At 41.6% G+C, this 20,756-nt stretch overlaps 3 protein-coding genes and 1 long non-coding RNA gene across 4 annotated transcripts in view; 2 read left to right on the forward strand and 2 right to left on the reverse strand.

Moving 5' to 3' along the window:
- Positions 1-2,513, forward strand: part of LOC142367073 (uncharacterized) — a 30,267-nt gene extending 27,754 nt beyond the window's left edge. The window contains exon 3 of the long non-coding RNA XR_012767005.1: positions 2,391-2,513. This is a non-coding gene — a long non-coding RNA (uncharacterized LOC142367073). The remainder of the gene's footprint in view (positions 1-2,390) is intronic.
- rnf139 (ring finger protein 139) lies at positions 671-9,839 on the reverse strand. Its single transcript, XM_075448972.1, has 6 exons — positions 9,309-9,839; positions 7,181-7,824; positions 5,277-5,424; positions 5,077-5,183; positions 4,493-4,744; positions 671-3,586 (listed from the first exon to the last, which is right to left on the reverse strand). Exons 1-6 carry the CDS (start codon positions 9,469-9,471, stop codon positions 2,804-2,806), a joined length of 2,097 nt encoding a protein of 698 aa, XP_075305087.1. The 5' UTR covers positions 9,472-9,839; the 3' UTR covers positions 671-2,803.
- Positions 9,840-10,715: 876 nt separating this feature from the next.
- Positions 10,716-15,867, reverse strand: tatdn1 (TatD DNase domain containing 1). Its single transcript, XM_075449452.1, has 12 exons — positions 15,793-15,867; positions 14,935-15,000; positions 14,811-14,860; positions 14,099-14,162; positions 13,786-13,929; positions 13,586-13,628; positions 12,736-12,821; positions 12,601-12,641; positions 12,195-12,271; positions 11,604-11,674; positions 11,061-11,187; positions 10,716-10,960 (listed from the first exon to the last, which is right to left on the reverse strand). The coding sequence occupies exons 1-12, from the start codon at positions 15,863-15,865 to the stop codon at positions 10,858-10,860; spliced, it is 945 nt and encodes a 314-aa protein (XP_075305567.1). The 5' UTR covers positions 15,866-15,867; the 3' UTR covers positions 10,716-10,857.
- Positions 15,868-16,105: 238 nt separating this feature from the next.
- On the forward strand, positions 16,106-20,651 carry ndufb9 (NADH:ubiquinone oxidoreductase subunit B9). Its single transcript, XM_075450051.1, has 4 exons — positions 16,106-16,237; positions 18,524-18,716; positions 19,109-19,222; positions 20,240-20,651. Exons 1-4 carry the CDS (start codon positions 16,149-16,151, stop codon positions 20,369-20,371), a joined length of 528 nt encoding a protein of 175 aa, XP_075306166.1. The 5' UTR covers positions 16,106-16,148; the 3' UTR covers positions 20,372-20,651.
- Positions 20,652-20,756: the final 105 nt, after the last annotated feature.

The following is a 20,756-nucleotide window of genomic DNA, read 5'->3' on the forward strand; positions in this document are numbered from 1 at the left end:
TTCCGGTGAGACGTTTCATATTAAATCAAGACTAAAAATGGTCATTCGTGTTCGACCCATTTGCTCGGATAAAATTACAAAAGGCGATCTGAAAAACACTCCACGCACGCCTAGACTCTTAAGAATCACAATTTAAACCAATGTATATTTAAAAAGTACAAAAATACTTTCAGTAATGCAGTAAATTGGTTATATTGACTGGTCCAAGATGGGGTTTTTTTGTTTTTTTTTTACTGCGCGGTGTATATTATGATTGCAAATAATCATCATTTTAATTCCTCTTTCCTTCTTCAGTTATTCGGTAAATATTTCAGTTTGTAAAACTCCAAATATTGGAAAATACACATTTCTCATGAGCTCATGGTTGCACTTTCGCACAACTTAACTGATAAAACATCCTAGAGCAACGACTGATTTTTATCACCAATTTCATTTACGGATACCTCGTCGAATCTTTTAGAAAAATAAAAAAAAAAATGATGAGAATAGTTACTTAAATGACAATGTAAATGTTCATTTAAATAAATGGTGAAATAGCACCATCTGCTGGTCGATCGGGTCATCTTCACCCCCTCACAGTAAAGAGAGAACTTTTAGGTGTTATTGTGATCCTGTGCATAACAAAGCCTGACAAAAGTGTTGGTGGGGTTAGAAATACAGCCCAAAAACGGAATATCAAAGATTATTTTATTTACATAAATCTCTTTTTAAAACAAAAGGCAAAATGAAAAGCTTTTACCTTTTAAAAAGCTTTCTGATCAAACTAACAAAGTCCTTCATCGCTGATGCGTGTGAAAAAGCACAGCTTCCCAATCAAATTAAAACAACATTCTCTCTCACATATTCCTCGCAACTTATTTTCTGCAACCAGTAATAACAGTACTGAGCATGAGTTTGCAGTCGAACCCCCTAAACGTTCAGGCTGTGGAAAAAGTCTCAACATAATACTCAGAGTTGTGCTTGAAAGCATTTTTTAAACACTGAAATTCACAAAAAGGGTCTCTGTAGTCACCAAGGGGCTTGTGTTGGCTGGAAGAAAAAAAGGAAAACATGACTCCTAAATATTTTCTAGGGTTTTGTTTTTATGTCAGTAGTTTCGAATTTTGGGTCAGTAGGATAACAACTGAGCAACAGCTTCTTGTAGCTCAAAATTACAACACACATTATAGATTGCATGAAATGACAGCGTCTTTGCAACTTTAGAAAGCGACTGCTTGGAAATTGTACTTTTCAAGGCCTAGAATTTTTTTTCAGTGTGTTGAAAGTACTCTTCCAGACATGCAGCGGGACCCTGAGACAAGAAGCAAAGTTCGTTATGGTCGTTGGCCATGTGAAACGCCCCGTCAGTAACGCTGAGTGGAAACAGGAGGATGTTACTGACTGACATCAACAAAAATGACATCCATCTGACCGAATTTCCGACATGTAAAATCATAATACTTTGTCCTTCTCAAGTAATACAGCTAGCCACCTTCACACAGTGTTTTTAACATTTCGTGCGCTGACAAATAATTTCACTTACATTTTTGGGGGAATAGAGGTGTTCCAATATAGCTGTTGTTGCACCTTGATTCTAGTAGTCTTATTACAACCAACCATTTCTGGGTCTGACACAAGCATTCACCCTAATCAAGTACCAACTTTTGTGAAGACCAATGTGGAATTACCATTATTTAAAACAAGTCATCTGAAACCTCTGAACTGAAGGAGAAAATGTGCACGTTTGGTTCATCATACGTACACAACAGACCAGTAGCTCATTAATGACAGAGGTATATCTGCAATTACAGTAGCAAGTCACCCTTTAATCCGACACACCTCCCCATTTTACTCCGGCTGGAGAAGAGTTGATAGAAAACTGCTTCGCTCTTCTGCCTTTATTCCCCGGACTCGTTCACAAATGTTCGTTGGGGACAAAAATGTTGAGGCCACCACACGTCTGAGCTTTAATCAACCTGCGAGTCGGAGCCGGCTCGAGGGTGGACGTTCTTAAACGTTTTGAGTGCACAGAAAACATCGTGCAACGGAAAACCACAGTAAACCTTCAATAAAAACCTTAAGACCGATGTTTTTTTGGTCAAGTGAAAACAAGTTTCAATGGTAAGCTTTGAAATATAAGCAAGTGTGCACTCAAAACGTCTACCAACACTTAAATCTTGTAGTTTGACTAGAACTCAAATGTGTTTGGTGCTTCAACAGTTCTCCAGCATTTTCCCTGTGACATGAGGAAACATGAACGCCATCATTAAGACACTGTCTGAGCACATTTTACGTCGGCAGGCATGGACACAATCACACGTAATCTTGTACACACACAAATACACCGTAGGGCTGCATAAGTAACAAAATCTTAAGCAAGTCTGACTTCCTTTTTCCTCCTCCCACTCAAGGGGAAAAGCTTTCTAAAAGCTTGCAGAGGGCAAGGCAGAATTCCCCAGACGCTGCTGCAAAATAAGTTTCTGAAGGCGATGGGAAGTGGATGATGCAAAGACAGCTGTGATCACATTGGAATGAAGTCATCTGGATCTTCGATTCATCAGAAATGCAAGTATCTGGTCTACGTCACACAGCCCCAGCGCACACACTCGACACACACAGAATGAGAGCAGCTTTTACTCTTTCCACAAGCCCTTATAGAGTAAAACTCAAAATCAAACAAAAAGAAACTAACAAGAGAAGAGAGAACGACATCCCTGACATCTTTCAAGAACAAATTAAGATGCTGAAGTTGTTTAATCATTTTTCTTAACTTAAATATAATAAAGATAAATGTATATATATTTTTTTCTATAGATCTTTATTGTCAGTCCTCAGTGGAGTCTGTGTCATCATTGATATAGTCTTCTTCTATTGGCGTGCTGCCATTTTGAGTCCCCCACTCGTCTTCATCGTACTCTATGCTGTCGTTGTCCTCCAGCAGCTCGTTGTCGAGCTCCGCCGGTCCTCCGGCAGCATAAGCACCGCCTGCCGCTCCGTTGGCCAGCAGCTCGGCGACTGGCTGTCCGTGCTGGTTTTCCCCCTGTGCAGGTGGGCCATCGGCAGCGGCGTCCTGCGGCGCTGCGTAGCCCCCGTTGTTGTTGGAAAAGGCAGCTCTGTCTCGGCCGTCGTCCTCAACGTAAACTCTCTGGTGGCACATGGGGCAGGTGTCCTGGATATAGAGCCACTTCCTCAGGCACAGCGCATGGAAGTAGTGGTGGCATGGCGTGATGCGGGCTGACGTGGCAAACTCCTGGTAACAGATGGCGCACACGTCTTCGATGTCCCTCAGCTGGTCCCCGTGAACCTCCGGCAAGGAGTTGATCTTCTTGACGGCGGTGCGGCGGTTGATGAAGGTCTTCCATCCGTTCTTGGCCTGCAGGTAGATGTTGAAATAGGCGTGCAGACACATCATGCAGGCCCGGATCTTGCTTCCAGACTCGAACATCATCGTGTAGGCGCCGTTTCCGAACATGATGACGCCAAACAGGAATTCGATGATGTTGCCTGTGGAGCGCACATAGTAGACGTAGTCGTCCAGCTTCTCCCACAAGACGTTGGAGAACCCATCAAACATGAAGAGGCCGTAGACCGTCAGAGACACCACCACCTGGAGAGAGAAAGGGAGCAGGTGAGCGAGGTATTAACAACACCGAACATGCAAGTTTGACGACTTCAAAGCAAAAGCAAATCAGTTTTAAAAACAAAACTTCGCTCGACTCTTAAGTTATAGCCGAGCTGAAAAATGCACACTTCCTCTCTTTTTAGAAAGTTAGGACTCCACGCACGCACACACACACAGAAAGATATTATGTAGTAGATCAACTGGATACGTTTAAAGGGATAGTTCGCCTCTTTTGACATGAAGCTGTATGACATCCCATATTAGCAATATTATTTATGAACATTTTCTTACCCCCTGCTGCATCCTGTCGTCAACCTTCGTCAACGCTAACAGGAGGCCGGAACTCGGCTCACAGGACGCAGCAGGGGGGTAAGAAAATGTTCATAAATAATATTGCTAGTATGGGATGTCACAGCTTCATGTCAAAAGAGGCAAACTATCCCTTTAATGGGCGAGTGAGGAATGCAGCTATTGTTGATGAGGAATGTAGTTCTTTGGCCTCTGAGGAGGGCAAAAACACTCCCTTCTGGTTTGTTCAAAATCAAATACAAAATCTTACAAGACACAGTCGCTGAAATTAGCCAAAGCTTTAGAAGATCACCAAAGCAAAACTGAAAAGACAGACTCCTCACGTTAAATGTGCATTTACCATTGACCCGTCTCCGTCTACAGATACATTTATCAAACAGTTCATTAGCATTTCAAACCCATCTACATGAAGCAATGTGTGCGTTTTTTAAAGGAATTCTGAAAAAGAAACACACAATCACAGGTTGAGGATAAGGAAACTCCAAACCAAAGTGACTCCTGGAAAACACACTAACAGTCTTACAGTAAACATCCATGTGTGGATTTTTAATGAGACAAATTTATCCACGTTTCTGCGCTCACCTTCAGGCAGAGTTCGACACAGAAGGCGGTGACAGCGAAGAGCCAGGTGTTGAGGGCGTAGTGATGCCAGAGGGCGTAGCTGAGCGCCACGGGGAGCACAAAGAGCGCCAGGGACACCAGCAAGACGGGGAAGTGGCGGCGAAATGAGGAGACATGGGAGGCGCTGAGGGACATCAGGACGGGATCGGTCATGCCATGAATAAAGTGCAAGATGGCCGTCAGCAGAAGGCACATGTTTCGGCTCAGGCGGACCTTTGGATGAATGGTGACAAAAGAATAAAAGAAACAATCCACATTTTTGACAAATTTACATAGACAGTGTTCTTTAAATGGTATGAATTTCTCATCAGGACGTTTGTTAATAGTAACTTGGAGTGCAAAAGTCTGAAGAAGTCTTAATAACAACAATAAGATGGGAATTAACAACCAACTTCCGAGTTCAGAGACACCAAATTTTCCAGCTTCAGATCAGCAGCTGCATCCACGACCGGTGTATGCATCATTTCAATCTAACTGACACCTTTCTGTCAGCAATCCATCAGTCCGGTGGGGAAACTGCAAGCCTGAATACTGCAGCAACCTACCAAACGCTCCTCCGGGTCCAGGCTGCTGAGACCAGTCTGCAGAGCCAGGATGAAGAAGAGAACAGGAGCCACAAAACCCAATCGCTTGTCCTCCTCCTCCGTTGAACCTGAAAGTTCAAGACAAGACGCTCACAGTAAAACTTTTGTAAGTTTGTTTTGATACTTCTGCGACATGCAAAAAAATAAAATCTCACTGATACCTATGAAAGCCAGGATGCTGAGGCCGAGGTAATGTGCTACAGAGGAGATGACGGCGCTCATGCCCAACACAGTCAGAGTGGAATCGCAGCCGGAGATGATCAGGTTACTGGTCAGATCCCAGAAAACGTCCCAGCTGAGCAGGTAGCCCTGAAGAAGAGACGGTCACAAAGGCGTTGGGCACGTTTCAACCAAAATCTCACAATATTTTGACTCAAAATGACTTGTTTTCCTTCAAGGAGTTTAGTATCCAAAGGTATAAAAAAGTATCCAAAGTTAAAAAGACCGTGGACCTCTTCAGCCCCGTTTCCACTATGCAGTCCGGTACGGGTCGGTTCAGAACGGTTCGCTTATTTCAGTGTTTCCACTACCACGAAAGCGTACCAGTCCCATGGTACCCGTTACCATTTTTGTAACCCTTCTGCTTGGGGTACCGAGCCCACAGGACCGGTTCCAGGCTCTGCTCTCCGTTGTTGGTGAGGAGGCTGTGCAGCGGGAGCTCGATGGCGCTGTGCCAAACGAAAAAGTTTTCCAGCGGATTGCCGCACAAATGGCAGAGAGCGGTTTCAACCGGACCGCGAGCCAGTGTCGCATTAAGCTGAAGAAGCTTCGGAGCGATTACCGGCGGATCAAGGACCACAACAGCAGGAGCGGCGTGGACCGAAAACACTGGAGGTGGTTCGAAATTATAGATGCTATTTACGCTTCGGCACGCACTCCGCCCACCCCTGAGGGTACAGTGGGAAGCTGACCTCAAAGCGACCCGACCCGTACCGATACGAAGTGACCCGAACCGTACTGACAGTGGAAACGAGGCTTTTGTGTCCACCGCATTGTAAAATCCAGTAGAGAAATATTTCATATTTGGCATGTGTGCTGCATGTCTGTCTGAGGTAAACAGAGCAGTGAAGCCACAGTGAAAAGGAGGAATCTGCGTCGTGGCCGGGTTGTGCCTTTTCATTTGGGCCTTAGAACTTAGTAGTCGTGAACCAACATTGTTTTGTTTCTCCGATTCGCTGCTGTGCACTCGCTCAGCGATGGCCGCTCCCTCTCCTCACTTCTCTCTTTAGCCCTCTCAGCTTTCTACCCCATGTCTCTACCCCGCTAATTGAGTCCTGTACCACGACTTAAAGCTAGCACATTTCACAAGCTACTGTGGAAACTGATTGTGAGATGACTGAGAATGACTAGAGGAAACAAGACTGTGGGAAGCTCGACTGACACGAACAGAAATGTTCAGTGCTGCAAGACCCATCCAAAAAGTGCCGGGACTCTCGTCCAGAATCATTTTGGAGGGTAAAATATCTACTTGGTTTAGCTCCTGGTTCCTCTGGTTGGCATGCAGATGGTCAAATGCACCTATGCATGCCATCGTCACTTAAAGGGATATACGGTTCTCTTTTTCCCTTAAATTGTCCTGTATGGAGTACTAATGAGTAGTCTGTGTCTTACCTGCAGCAGACAGCGGTAAGACCGCTCTGACAATACTCAGTTCTGACAATCAGAAGCTTTCCTGACGGGGGAGCTACGGTTAAAAGATACTCAGAGGAAGACCACCAGAAAAACTCATTTCTCAGCATCTAAAACAACTTAAACCTCAAAAAAAAAAAAAAACTCCATAGCCGTTTGAGCGAGAGTTATATCATGGGTATTCACATCAAACAGTGGCACGCGCTCCATATTGCCACAAGGTGTTGCAAACTGGACTGTTTTTGTATGCACCCCGATGCAAGCTGTTACAGGACGTTCTGTGGTAGAGAAAGTTTAAATAATTGTCTGATGCAGCCAGGTCATCATGTCAAAGCGGTATTTATGGCAATGCTGCGAGGATAGAAAGTACATGTGATTTCTGACACTTAACTCAATCTATATGCTAGCTTTGGAGGGAACGGAGTTCAGTGCTTACCTGTGCATCTGAGCTCCCATCTGTAGCATCACCACTCTCTCTTCTCACTGCCCTCACAACATAGACCAGTATGAGCGCCTGGGCTGTGACCCGGGTCAGCCAGAACACTCGCAGCACGTCGGGGAACCTGATTCTTTTCCACGTGTCCTCGAGCAGCAACTGAAGTCCATAGATCCTGTACATGTGCCGCACAAGCAGGTAGACGTACCGGCATGAGTAGTAGAACCATTTGAGCCTCATGGCCAGACAAACGGCTGTGTTGAGAGCCAGCGCCAGGCCCGAGAATACAGCCAACAGATGCCTGACGTCTGCAGGAAGCTCTATCATCATCCCCCACAGAGGAATCATGATGTCCAAGACCACCAGCGCAGCAAACACTGACTGGAGATTGAGCAGGAACACGTAGCCTACACCAAAGATCAGCTGGACCGCCGCCATGCCCATCCACAGTGTCGGCCCGTTTCTGGGCAGCAACCTGAACCCTAATGCTGCTTTATAGTATGCGCTGTAGAAGTCTATGTGCGAGGTGGCATAGTAGTTTATGAGGACTGCTGCCATGCCAAGGAGGACAGCAAAGAACAGGGAGTAGAACTTGAACAAGGCTTTCTGGGAAAGCAGCAGCACCACACTGGAGACGAGGACACCTGAGACAAAGAGCACGACAAAGACAGTTCGTAAGGATTAAAATATAATTATTATAATTATTACGCAAGTTTGAATGGATTGATCTCAATCCATCTGTGAATTTTCAAGTGGATGCGTTGGCAGCAGATTGTTGCCACAAGTGGGGAGTACAATGAGATAAAACTGCTCTAATGAAAAATAAATCATGGAAAACTGAAAATTAAGAATTCAGTCTCATCAAGGCGACATTTTGCACTAAAACAACGTAAAAATAGGCATTAAGAAACAAACCAATCACACAATCCTCACTGCAGCAAAATACTAAAAAGCTCTATCTAACTGTTTCTTTAAACAAGACGTGATGTGCCCTGCATCAGGTGTGTCACCGATGTGCATTTCTGTGCACACATTCAGAAAAAGTCCACTGACTTTTTTTCTTGAGGATTATCATTTAGCCTAAATGTTTATTTCTATTGCGTTCTTGTCATGAGAGGCCTCATAAACATGTCTTAATGCCAACTGTAAACACTGACACTTTGACCTCAGGTCCATAACTGTTTATATATAATCAATAAGATGTCATAGAGAACAATGTTAACCTTGGGCCTTTTTTTTTTTAATGAAGAGTTCATTGACTAAAAGGGCACTGAACTCTCGAGTTAAGAGGGGTCTTTTTGGATGACTTGAATCTATTCAAACAGTCAACGTCATCAATAGCATTTAGGTTGTTATGACAATGAGGTAGTTTTTTTTTTTCTTTTTTTAATTCAAATTCCAGATGAACCCGACACTATTCTGGGTTTCTGGCTCCGTACCCATCGAAGAAAACCCAACTGTCGACTGATCCAAGTTCATTTGCTCCCTTATATCCCAAAACCCAGAGCTCTTGACTAACTCCAATTTGACCCGAGCCGTTCAAAGGTCTTTAAAGTGTAAAATCTAAGTTATGCAACTTGCCTCATGAATCCACGAAGAAAGGTTTTTACCCTTATGGTACTTAAAATGAGTTGTTTTCGTGAACCCCATGACAAGCTGGATTAGTGCAGCCATTGAAATGTTAATATCCTGTTTATATAAATATTAACAGCAACAAAAAGGACATAACAAGACCACAGCTCTCTGTGACTAAGACAGTGGAGCTGAAGAAACCAACTCTGACATGAAGCGTGGCAGGTTGACGGTAGGCTATTTGAGGACATCAGTCGTATTCTGGCGATCTTACAAAAACTGACACAACACCTGTGACTGGATACTTGGTGTTAACGGCAATAAAGATGGACAATGAGTTGTACACATCAGATCAGAATGAATGAGTAACTAGGAGAGCAGAGTGTCAAACATATCTTCCTGTATCTATTTTACTGCCGGTAGCTAAATCGGCTTTAGTTGCTCTGACAAGTGACAGAGCTTGAAGGTGCTGGCTAACGTCACGGCTAACTAGCTTCAGCTAGCCAGCTTAGCTGTCAGCATTTGACGTCCTTGTTGACAGTATACAGCAACTCACCCGTAACTCTGACCAACACTTTTCCCATCGCCCCGGCCCATCCTGATCCAGGGTCGTAGTAAGAGTTAAAAATGGCGTCGATAATAAAAATACAGGGAACTCGCAAAGCCACATCCAGAGCCGCTAAGGCCTGCTGGCCTATCCGGGCTTGAGTGGACGCCATACGGCTTCAGTGGAAGGCTTACTGTCCTGGTCAGCCCCAGCTATCCATGTAACATCAAAAGATATTCAAGTCCACTAAAGGTCGCCCCTTTTCTTCGGCTTCGTCTGACGTTTAGTTGGCAGCTGGCGACCTGCTGCGGCTCGCCATGTTCGCCCAGCTCAACCTCCTGTTGCTTCTTCTGGTTCTGTTAAATGTGGAGTCCGCCGGTAAACCTGAAGGTGTTCCATCAGATCCTGCACTGCGTGGTGTCACCACACGTAAGATGTTATCTTTGAAACGGCCATTTCCTCATGCTTCGGCTTTGGGAGGACAACATAAGTTGCTAGGTTGTTCGAACGTGAAGTCACGCAACTTCCAACGTATGAGGGTGTGGCAGCTGACGTAACAAGTTTGACGTCTGCGTCGAACATTTTTCGCTAAACTCAGTGATTTAAACAAAGCTGCGGACTAATCTGAGCTCTCCCGAAAGCAGCTGACATAGCTGTTTTAGTACGGTGTCCTCGTCTCTCTTTTCACTGTCCAAAATACCATTTCATCCAACAAACCCATTAGCAGACAGGGGTTTATTCAGCCGAAGTTGATATTTTTGACGACATATATTTTTTATAATTTCAATTATAGACTATAACGTGTACAGTGGACAGCCACAACATTAAAATGACTGATAAAGTGACAAACACTGTTCATCTTACAGTGCAATGTTCTGCAGGGGAAAACCTGTATTCTGGCATTGATGTGGATAAAATTTTGACATTTGTCTGCCTAAACATTTCTACAGACCTGTCATACTAATAAATATGGATCTTAGAACAGCTCTTAGAAGCCTGCCCACCATTAGGGCAGCAGTGGGCCTTACAAAAAATGCTCTGGAGAAAAGAATATCACAAAGACTCTGGCATATTCTTCTGACTTCCAAACTCCCCAGAAACAAATCTGATGGCATCTGTGGGAGGCAAACCCACAATCTGCAGGGCCAAGAGGATTTAATACGAACATCCCCACAGTAGATACTCCAGGACACCCTCAGATATTTTCTGTCCACACCCTAACAGGTCCAAGCTGTTCTGGTGGCACAAGGAGAACCTGTTCTTCATCAGGCATGTGCTCACAATGCTTTGGGTGATTGATATATATATATATATGAATATACATTATGTTACATCATAATATGTGTGGCCATGGGTAAAAAAAAAATTTGCATTTAAAGGATAATAAAAGATAGTGAGAAACCAAAAAACCCAGAAGATATTTTAATCTTTATTATTTCTGGACAGAACAGGAAGATATTTCCCATTTGAAAACTCAGAAATGTACCCATAAACTTGCAGGCACACACACACATTCATAAAAGTACATTAAAGTCATGTTTCTCATCCTCTTCTGTCATCAGCTGGAGCTGAAGAAGATTTTGATTGTGTTGTTGTAGATCGTGTTGGCTAGTTCCAGCGGATCCTCTTCCCTCGCAGCTGCCATGACCTCAAGAACTTGTCTGTTAAAGACAAACAACGATATTATTGCAGTCGCTATTAATGAAAGAAAAACTGTTTTACGGAGCTTTAACCTGCCCCCAATTCCTTAAAATTACTCACATGATGTGACAAGGTTCGTTCCTGTCCTTCAGGCAGTGTCCTGCCTCCCATTTCTTCTTTGTGGGAAATGTTGTTTTAACATGCCTGGAGCCTGTATGAGTGTTCTTTACACCACACCACGGAGCATCTGAAAGGTGCAGGACATAATAGTTATAAAAGTAACATTTCAATAACTGCCGGAGCACACTGAGATTGCATTCTCTGCCAGCACAAATGCTGCAATTTTCACAATTTTAGAGAAAGTGGATAAACATCAAAATGAAATGGGTCACATGAAATTTAGGTTGGCCATTTTTCTCCAATCCAACTGCTTCAGCTCTGCTTCGATGGATGGGGAAAAGCAATAGGAGTACAAAATGATGCACAAATTGTAATATAAAAACAAACATATTTCTACATGGGTAATAAACCCTCAATGGCAGTATGAAAATAAATCTGATGTAAAAAATAACAGAAGGCACAGGAGCATATTTGCCATAATCCAGTAGACATCAAGGTCCATTGTGTTGTCAAAAGTCAGAGCTTTTACTGGCTTTCACTCACCTGTTTCTATCATGAGCCTCTCAGTGGGGATCGACTTCATAGCTTCAACATTAGCTTCTGACTTCAAGGAGCTGAAAAAAATGCAGTATTATTCAAAGAAGCCTTTTACGTGTGAAAATTAAAGCAATGTCTTCTTAAAATGAAAACAGATAAGTGGAGGGATTAAACAATTTTAACTTTGATGCCGTCACTCAATGTCTATTCAATGGGAAGAAACAGAACACCCCCCCCCCCCCCATATTCCAAACTGAGGAAACATCAACGTTAACCTTGCACTACTGCAAGAGTAATTAAATACTTTCAAGTAGCTATCATTACATATATTATTTACAACTCTCCTGATCTTATTTTTGCATTCGGCGTGTGGTTTGTTAGCTAAATTCACTTCATTAAAATGCTTTCAAAACTGAGTCCTATATTTTTCCAACTCCACTAACAGTGTATTCGTATTTGGACATTTATTATCGGACAAGAACAAATATTCTTAACCAGCTTACAAATTCTAAATTGTTTAAAAAGACCCAAGACCACTGGTAGGGAAAATGGTGTTATTCTGGTAAGGTCCAGCCTTTGGGTTCTACATCTTCTTACCATCCATTTATTCCAATATAAAGGTCCAGGTCAATGAGGGCAGCAGCCTCCTCTGCCGTCCCATCGAAAGAGTGGACCTGAGGGAGAAAAGTGGACACAATCACCTGGATTCAGATTTACCGTTCCCATCAGTCAGCTTCCTGGCTTTTCCAATGTTACAGCAATATTTAGTAAAAGAACCTTGATCTGTTTGTTTTTAAAATGATAAAAAAAAATCAACAACTTTTACATGTTATTGCATTGCGTTTCCCAGGATCCCACAACACAATGGAACCAACTAACTACAGAAATGCAGAACTGAAACAGAATGGGAATAAAGGCAGAGAAGTTCCCAAAACCTCTGCCGGACAAAACTGTCAGCCAACCAGTTAATCATGAAGATGATTCAACTAAAAGCTGTCCTCACCACTCCTCCAACGCACCGGTCTCGATTTCTCCTCATGATATCTGTAAAAACAAGAGACAAAAGACAACACATCTGGCACCTTTGTCTGAAAGTCTTCACCCCGAACAAGGCAAAGCGTTCACTGCTCAAACTCACCGATGAACTCCTGATGGGAGTTTCTGCAGTGGAGGAACATGGGAAGTTTGGTCTCCTCTGCCAGGTCAAACTGCTTCTCAAAGTACCTGCGGCACACCGGAGAGACAGAGAATGTAAAAACTGATGAAAGTAGGACTGATGTTACTGTAATTATTGTGAAAACTGGATAAAACATTGGCACATCTTAAACACTATTTATCTGCAACTAGTGCGGGGCATCATGTGACATATTCAGCTGTTCTGGACTCTTCAGTGTGGCGATTTGTCTCTTTTTCTCTGTGGCATCGTTAATTGATTACTTTTGGGTTTTTGGACTATTGATCTCTCAAAACAAGACATTTGAAAAAGTTACTATGACCTTTGAGAACTTGTAAGGAACCCTTTTTCTATTGCTGACGAATCGTAAAATTAAATCAAGAAGTAGAAGTAAATGGTTTTAATCAATTATTTTGTAACACTTGATCAACGTTAATACAACAGAGCTCATCACAGCTTTACAGTAGGTGCAACTTTAATCGTTTTGCTGTGTAGCCACTATTATGTGTCATTGTCACCACTTTCAAATAAAGCTCTTAATAGCCTTTAATCAGCACCAAACAGCAAACAAACACAGGTAGAGACCAGCTGGTGAACATACTGCATCATTTAGAAGGGTTATCTTTCCCAGTTTAGCCACATGGACAGAAACACGACTCTAGATTAATGATAATATTGGTTGCTATCTGTTGATTAAGAACTATTCACAGACAAGTCGGTCATATCAATGTAAAAGTTGATTATAAGTCAATGTTGTGAGCAGCTGCCCCGTGGAACTAGGTGAATATACTTAAAAATAGACGTGCAAACTTACTTTAGTTGCGTCTCTTTTGGGCAAAACTCCAACCTGTCAAAATCTGGAACAAGAAAGAGAAGACGATACAGTATCAATATTTCCATGAACAGTATACACAAACTCAGGGTAGGAAAAGATTTCAAACATTGATGAGGGCTTTAAAATACATGTTCATGTGTCTATCACTGCACAAAGGCAGCACTGTTGTGTGTACACACCAAGTCCACACTCTCCGATGGCCACCACCTTTCCTTTGTGTGTTGATGACAGCTCCCTCAGGCCTGAGAGGTACTGGGATTCACCATTCTGTTCAAACTCTCTGCAGCGGGTGGGGTGGCAGCCGACTGTGCAGTACAACTCATCTGTGATACAGGCGGAGGTTTGTTATATGGAAAGCTATAACGGTCCAGAATTTAGGAAAATGTTACACAGGTTCGGCTGATTCTGCTTAGATAAACTATTAAAAAAGAAAACACACAATATTATCTTTTTACAATTGTTTAAAAGTATAAATAAAACAAGAATAATTGCCTTTGGTCTCAGCGAGTTTAAGGGCTTCCTTGCTGTCGTCAAGGCTCCCCCCTGTGATCATAAACTGCAACATAACAAACAAATATAAACGTACTTACTAATATATGAAAAAACAGTTACCATCATCATGATAACAAGCTCACTGCAACTATGCTATCATAATAATTTTAGAGAGGTATAATATTTGTAAGGACAGGATTTAAAAGTCTGAAAGTTTGTATGTTTTATTGAGTGTAGTCACACTTCATACTTCAGTTTAGGTAAGTATCACATTTATGGTTTTGTGCCTATCAGATTAGCCTAATTTTGTTTTGAATTTTCACAAATTTCATGCCAACAGGCCCAGACTTTCTGTTGCTATTTTCCCATATTTCTGCGTGCTTGTTGTTTATGTTTTTACCACAGAACAATAAGCTAGTTTACCTTAAATCAATCCCATCGGCTTTATTTGCATGTCTCCTTTTCTCTGACAGACCTGGGTCATAAAAACTGCCCCCTGGTTGTTGAAAGATTGTGCAAAAAATCTAAAATGTCAACATCATAGTACGACTGGAGCGTCTCCATCCAGTAACCTTTGAGAGTAGTTATTAGTTGACAAATGGGAACTTATCTGTGAAGTCCAAGGCTGATGTAGATACAGTTGTTTAAAAGAATAATTTGGTCAACAGTTCAATACATGCACTTCCATCAAGGTGCTCAAAGTGTAGCATACCTTTTCAACTCCTACTTTGAGGGCTCTGTCGATGATCTGATCAAAGTCATCTGTAGAAAAAACGCATAACTCAGATGAGCTTTAGCTGAACAGCCCACAAGTCAGTGAAGAAGGAGTAGCTCACCATCGTGTTTCTGTTTGCCTCTGTAGAGTCCTCTGAACATGGGATCTGTCAGGTTCACACCTATATCTGTAGAAAGAGGTTGACATTTATATAAAGTGTAAAATGTCACCAGGAGACATATACTGTACCTTTTATTACAGTAATGTGAAGCCAATACTGTGCTGAGATATTTTGTCTTGTGATATTCATACAGCCTTATACAATATGGTAAACATATCTGGCAAAATATATTCCGTGGACATTGATAAAGCAGGCACAGACAAAAGAGATTCATTCTTACAAGCAAAGACGAGTCAAGTTACCTTTTTAAGTTACCTTTTTAAGTGAAGTACACTTGAATAAAAGTTAAACCAAATGCTTTACGTTTAGGCAATGAAAAATCAGAAAAACAGAATGGAACATTGTAAATTATTAAAAAAAATACACTAAAACCATGACACAATAAAAACAGCGAACAGATTAAACCAATAATATTCTGAAGAAAATATAAAATACGGTAAAACATGTTGAAAATAAAAAGTGCCACCAATTCATCAAGTCTGTTATAAGAGATTAAGAATTTACTTGCTTGACATGCTTCATTTGAGTTATTTAATGCCACATAACTTATTGCTATAACAGCTAAAGAGATTAACTGCTCTCAACAAAAAGTAAAGAGCCTTATATTCTGTACTCCTGCACAGCTACAAGCCCCTGAGACTGCTGTGGTGCAAATTTTAACAGGGCTAATTTATTAGCGTCCATGCTAACTAAACACGAAAGCTCGTCTCTTAACCACATACAACGGCTTGGCATGGCAATCGGTATCATCGACTCTTTTGTTATGTTTAATCTTGACATAATACTCAAATATCATACCAATGAATCTGTGCTTTGCCATGGTTGTGCTACTTCTAACAAGAACCACACATGCAGCCCTCACCAATCCCATAATGCGTCAGTACCGTAATAACGGTACTACAAAACAACTGTGTTCCTGAACTAACTTGATTCAAAGTTATCACACTTAATACACTTATAAAATTTATTCAATATTTAACAGAAATTAACATTAGGAAGCTGTTTATATTTCTAACATTTACAATTAGAGTTTGATCAGGAAGATAAAAATATTTCTGCGCATTGTTTTTGCACTTACGGTCTTGACGACCAGACGTACAAAGTCCCGTAATGCACCGCGGTGATCTGCTAGAAGGTGACAGGGGACGGCGAATATGGCCTCTGCCTATCTTACTCACCAGCAGAAAGTGCTGCGGCTTTACAAGAAATCATTGAGACACCTCGAGTCATGGTGTATATTTAGGTAAGATAGATGTTTAAGTCTTCGTTTAAGAGCTTTGTAGAATATTGAGGAAATAACTGCTGCAATAAAGTTAATTTGCAGTACTGCTAAGCTAATAGTTAAGCTAACTGCTAGCCGCTGTTATTCAGGTCACTCATTCCTCAAGTCTGACAACCCACTAATGCTTTGCTACTGTGTTTTTCATTCCCCTGTCATTCAAACAGGAACATAGCCACGACTATGTCACAAATTAATCGGTCCATTTCAAATGCTAATTCTCAGAGAATATAATTTACCCTGCAGATCACTTATATGGCGCCAGCTAGAGTCAAAGTCAGCTTCAGTTGCTCTCATATTTATACACGGTTTAAGAAGGAACCTAACAGAAATCAAGTGAAATGCAAATGAATTCAGCTTTGACTACATTTAGCTTATTTCAAGTTGTCGAGGCAGCTTACAATCCCTCCCTCGTCCAAACATTGTGAATCTAGCTCCAAACTACAACAGATATATTTATATTTTGCACAATTATTTCACAGAATCATAAATATGTATTCAGTGACTGAAGTAAGCGTTCATGTCTAGTAATAGGCTGGTTAAACGTTTAGTTGTGATGCATATTAAGCCTCAGTTGCATGTAAAGAATGCAAAGATAGTTTGTGATCAATAAAGATGTATTACTATAGATATTATATATTTAACTCATGTCCTGTGTCTCGTGAACAATTAGTAATTTACACATAATTTACTAATTTATACAAAATTGAGTCAGTGTTGCAACATGCAGGATCTGCACCTAATCTCATATACAGACTCATAAAATCAAGACCCTGATCCTTATTGGACTTTTTGACTAGTACTTCTCTTTAAGAGTTTAAACATGTACATTTTAATGGCAATTCCCTTAATTTGTTTTAAAAATTGTGACCAACACATCAACTGTTTAAAAACTGTGCAAAATTAGAAAAGCAACCTAATTCCTGCTTTCTAATGGAAGCACAACGTAAGAATTTTGAATTTGCACTGAAAAAACAACTTTTTCTTTCTGTACTTTTGCTTACCTGTAATGTTTCTTTTTTCAGATTTAGTACTGAACTTACTGAGATATGTGCTGGTTGTTGGTCAATATTAGCCGCTTTCGGACTGTAGGAACCTTTGGCAGTTCTTATAACCTTTTAATCCACGGGGCCGTTTTCTCCCGCTTTCGGACATACAGGAACTCGGGACCATCGCCCTCAGTTCCTATAACCATTTCAGCTCCTTCTCCGAGGTCGGGTCTTTTCATGGTTCTATAGGAACACATCTGACGGAGGTGTTTGGTGGTTGGTAGCTCCGCCCCTTGTCATGCTATCACGGCTGAGATGTTTACTCGTACAACACGGACACAACCGGCGCGTGTTTAATAAGTTAAACTTACACTGGTCTCCTTTGTCTGCGGCGCTCTGCTCTCCTTCCTTCCTTCATGAAACGAAGAAGTATCGCCTGCGCTCCATCCTTCGTCTCCTGACTCTCTGTGAGCTCTTCCAGCCTCGATGTTAGAAGCCCAATGTGATTGTCCATGATTAATATCACCATCATGCAGACCATGAACACGGTGGCCTCCCCGCTCGCCATATTAGCTTCTTTGTGGTGTTTTTTCTTTTCCCCTTACTTTTACCGGGTTTTGTTTTGTTTTGTTGTTGAATGTGGCGCTAAACGACTAAAGTAACACGTCACTGACGCAGACGGCAGCGCACGCCGCATCAGTCCCGACCTGGTCCCGACTCATGTGCGAATGCAGACTGAAACAGTTCCGCTGGGGAAGGACAGCTATCAGAACGGAATTCGAGGAGGACCGTTCTTATAACTGCCTTCTTAGAACGGCTCTGTCCGAAAGCGGCTATTGTATGATTGTATCGTAAGATGGTATGCAGTGTCGATATTGGCACTGAAGTGATTGACTGGTGTTTGTTACAGTTAGTCTTAAGTTGACTGACACAAAAAGGAGAAGGAGTTCTTCTTGTAAATGTCTGTCAGTTAAAAAACAGAAATATCTTTATTTCCCCATTACAATGCACACCGCATCGTCATTCAAAGAGAATGGTGATTACCCATGTTTTACTGTTTTTTGATATGTTAAAAGACAGAAAAGTCACTTACTAGATTCATGATGTTTCTATATAAATGAAATTTTGATGGTTTTGCTGGATCTATATTTTGCTCACTACAGGTCTCAAATTTGTAGGATGCATCAAGGTCTCAGTGTGTATAAGGACTCGCTGGTATGATTTTATAAGATTAAACTTTTGTGTTGTTCACCTGCCACAGAGACAAATACCGTTTCTACGCCTGTATGCTGCGGGCTCGCTTTGACGAGAACAAGACTGAGAAGGACATGGTGAAGGCCACCATGATGCTGAAAGCAGGAGAGGAGGAGTTCTGGGACAACCAACATCCCCAGCCCTACATATTCCCCGACTCTCCTGGGGGAACTTCCTATGAAAGATATGAGTGCTACAAGGTGAAAAACAAATGTGTTCACCTAGAAAATGACTAATGTTTAAGTAGCAGGGGGAAATAAACATTTTCTTGATGTCATTATAATTAAAACAATTTAAAAAAGGAACCAATAATATTGTAGCTTATCAATTAAAACCTAGCCGTGGGATCTATTTAACCCATTAATACTTGATACATCCTAAGGGTACGACTGCATGTTTTTCAAGTGAGCTTCCTGGGTTAATACTGGGTACCTATCCTTAGTTGTAAAGTATGTATGCACTGAATCATAGGTATTAGCACAATTCTCATTGTTTTGAATATCTGAATACAAATTATAATGAGCAATAGACCTGATATGTTAATGCTGACGGTTCTAAGATGAATAACGTGTGCTCTGCTTTGTTCCTGCAGGTCCCAGAGTGGGTGTTAGACCACTGGCACCCCTCAGAGAAGGCCATGTATCCTGACTACTTCTCCAAGAGGGAGCAGTGGAAGAAACTGAGAGACCAGGGCTGGGAGAAAGAGGTGAGAGGAGCTGCAGAATAAGACGGATTTTTACATACCGGTTAGAGATACTGGCGGGTTAGATTGGCAGCAACTGTCCTTTCACTGAAGATATGAATAATAGATATTTGGCTACCAGTCTACATTGTTTAAGCACAACAGTTTCCAGCAATAAAGATAACAGTTTATTAGTCAAAGCCACCAACTGGCACCAGTTTAATGTTTGGAATATGAAGTGAGTAGATCCTTGCTTCCTATTTATGTCAAGTATCTCATTTTAACAGAAATAATTCATTTCCATTATTCTTTCCAAATGGTTTTGGGTCTCTGATGCCCCCAATAACGATCCTCTTACTATTACATTGGCTGCAACAGTTAATTAGATGGAATATACATTTCTAAGTGCATATTACAAAGAACACTACTATAAAGCATTTATTTTAATGTTGTGTGCCTTTAATAATTAATAAAAAAATTAGCTCTTCGTTTGTCTTTAAAATAAATCTTTAAGGACCAAAGACAACAAAATATTTTGCAATATTTATTATTAGCGAAACCACCAACACACCTTTTCTGTTTTTGGATGATAATTGGACGCGTCGTAGCAGTTGTTGCTGGTTAGAGCTGCTACAGTGAAATTAATTAGTCATAGGGAAGTGGAAATTTCATGAACAATTGCTGGAAAACTCCTAGCTTGCAGTTAATACAGTTTTAATGAGTATGAGGCTGGCTCTAGTTTGTGTTGGGGGTTCTTCAAACTGTTGGGTAATCTATGAAGTTATTATAGTAACGTGAGAACAGGGATTGTATGTTTTTGATAATCTTTCCCAATCCTTTTGGTTTGATCTTTGCTTAAAAAAAAAAACTGCCCATAAATCAGAATTTCTGTGAAGTTGGTTACGTTTACTTCTCAGGGGCCTTAAAAATCTTTAATCTTGATTTCTTTGACCTGCAGATATCTGTGTTAGCCTAAACAACACTGCGTATGCTCAAGTATAGAATAACTGACTAAAGTTGATCCCGTCTGTTTGCTTCCAGGTTGCTCAACTGGAGGCCGAGACTCCAGCTGGAGGCCCCAGGAGCGAAGCCCTGCCTCCTGCCCGAAAAGAGGGCGACCTCCCCCCTCTGTGGTGGCAGTATGTCACCCGCCCCAGGGAGCGCCCCACATAAACACTCTACCTGTCCTGGGCTCAGCCAATCCCACAGTCTGAGGGCAAACTATCCTAACAACCACAGCAGCATCAAGACTGACTGACCTCTCACTACCACCTGTCTGTTGAGTCATTTCTGATGAAGTTCACCTGTGCAGGTAGCATGTCGGGAAAAACACACGAGGCTGAATTCAGTGACTCTTCAGTTGTTCGGTTTAGGTGGCAGGTGACTCGGAGAAGTCTTGTAGATGTTCCACTTGATATCTGTACTAGTTCTAATAAATACATGTGCGATCAATGCTCCGTGTATGTGTGTGCTTAGAACAATGAAACCCATCGGTTTCTCTGAAGCCATGTTTAACATTGGTTGACATCTGATTTTTGTCATTTATATTGAAACAAAG

Source organism: Odontesthes bonariensis, chromosome 18, assembly GCF_027942865.1.
Source record: "Odontesthes bonariensis isolate fOdoBon6 chromosome 18, fOdoBon6.hap1, whole genome shotgun sequence".
NCBI classification, from domain to species: Eukaryota; Metazoa; Chordata; class Actinopteri; order Atheriniformes; family Atherinopsidae; genus Odontesthes; species Odontesthes bonariensis.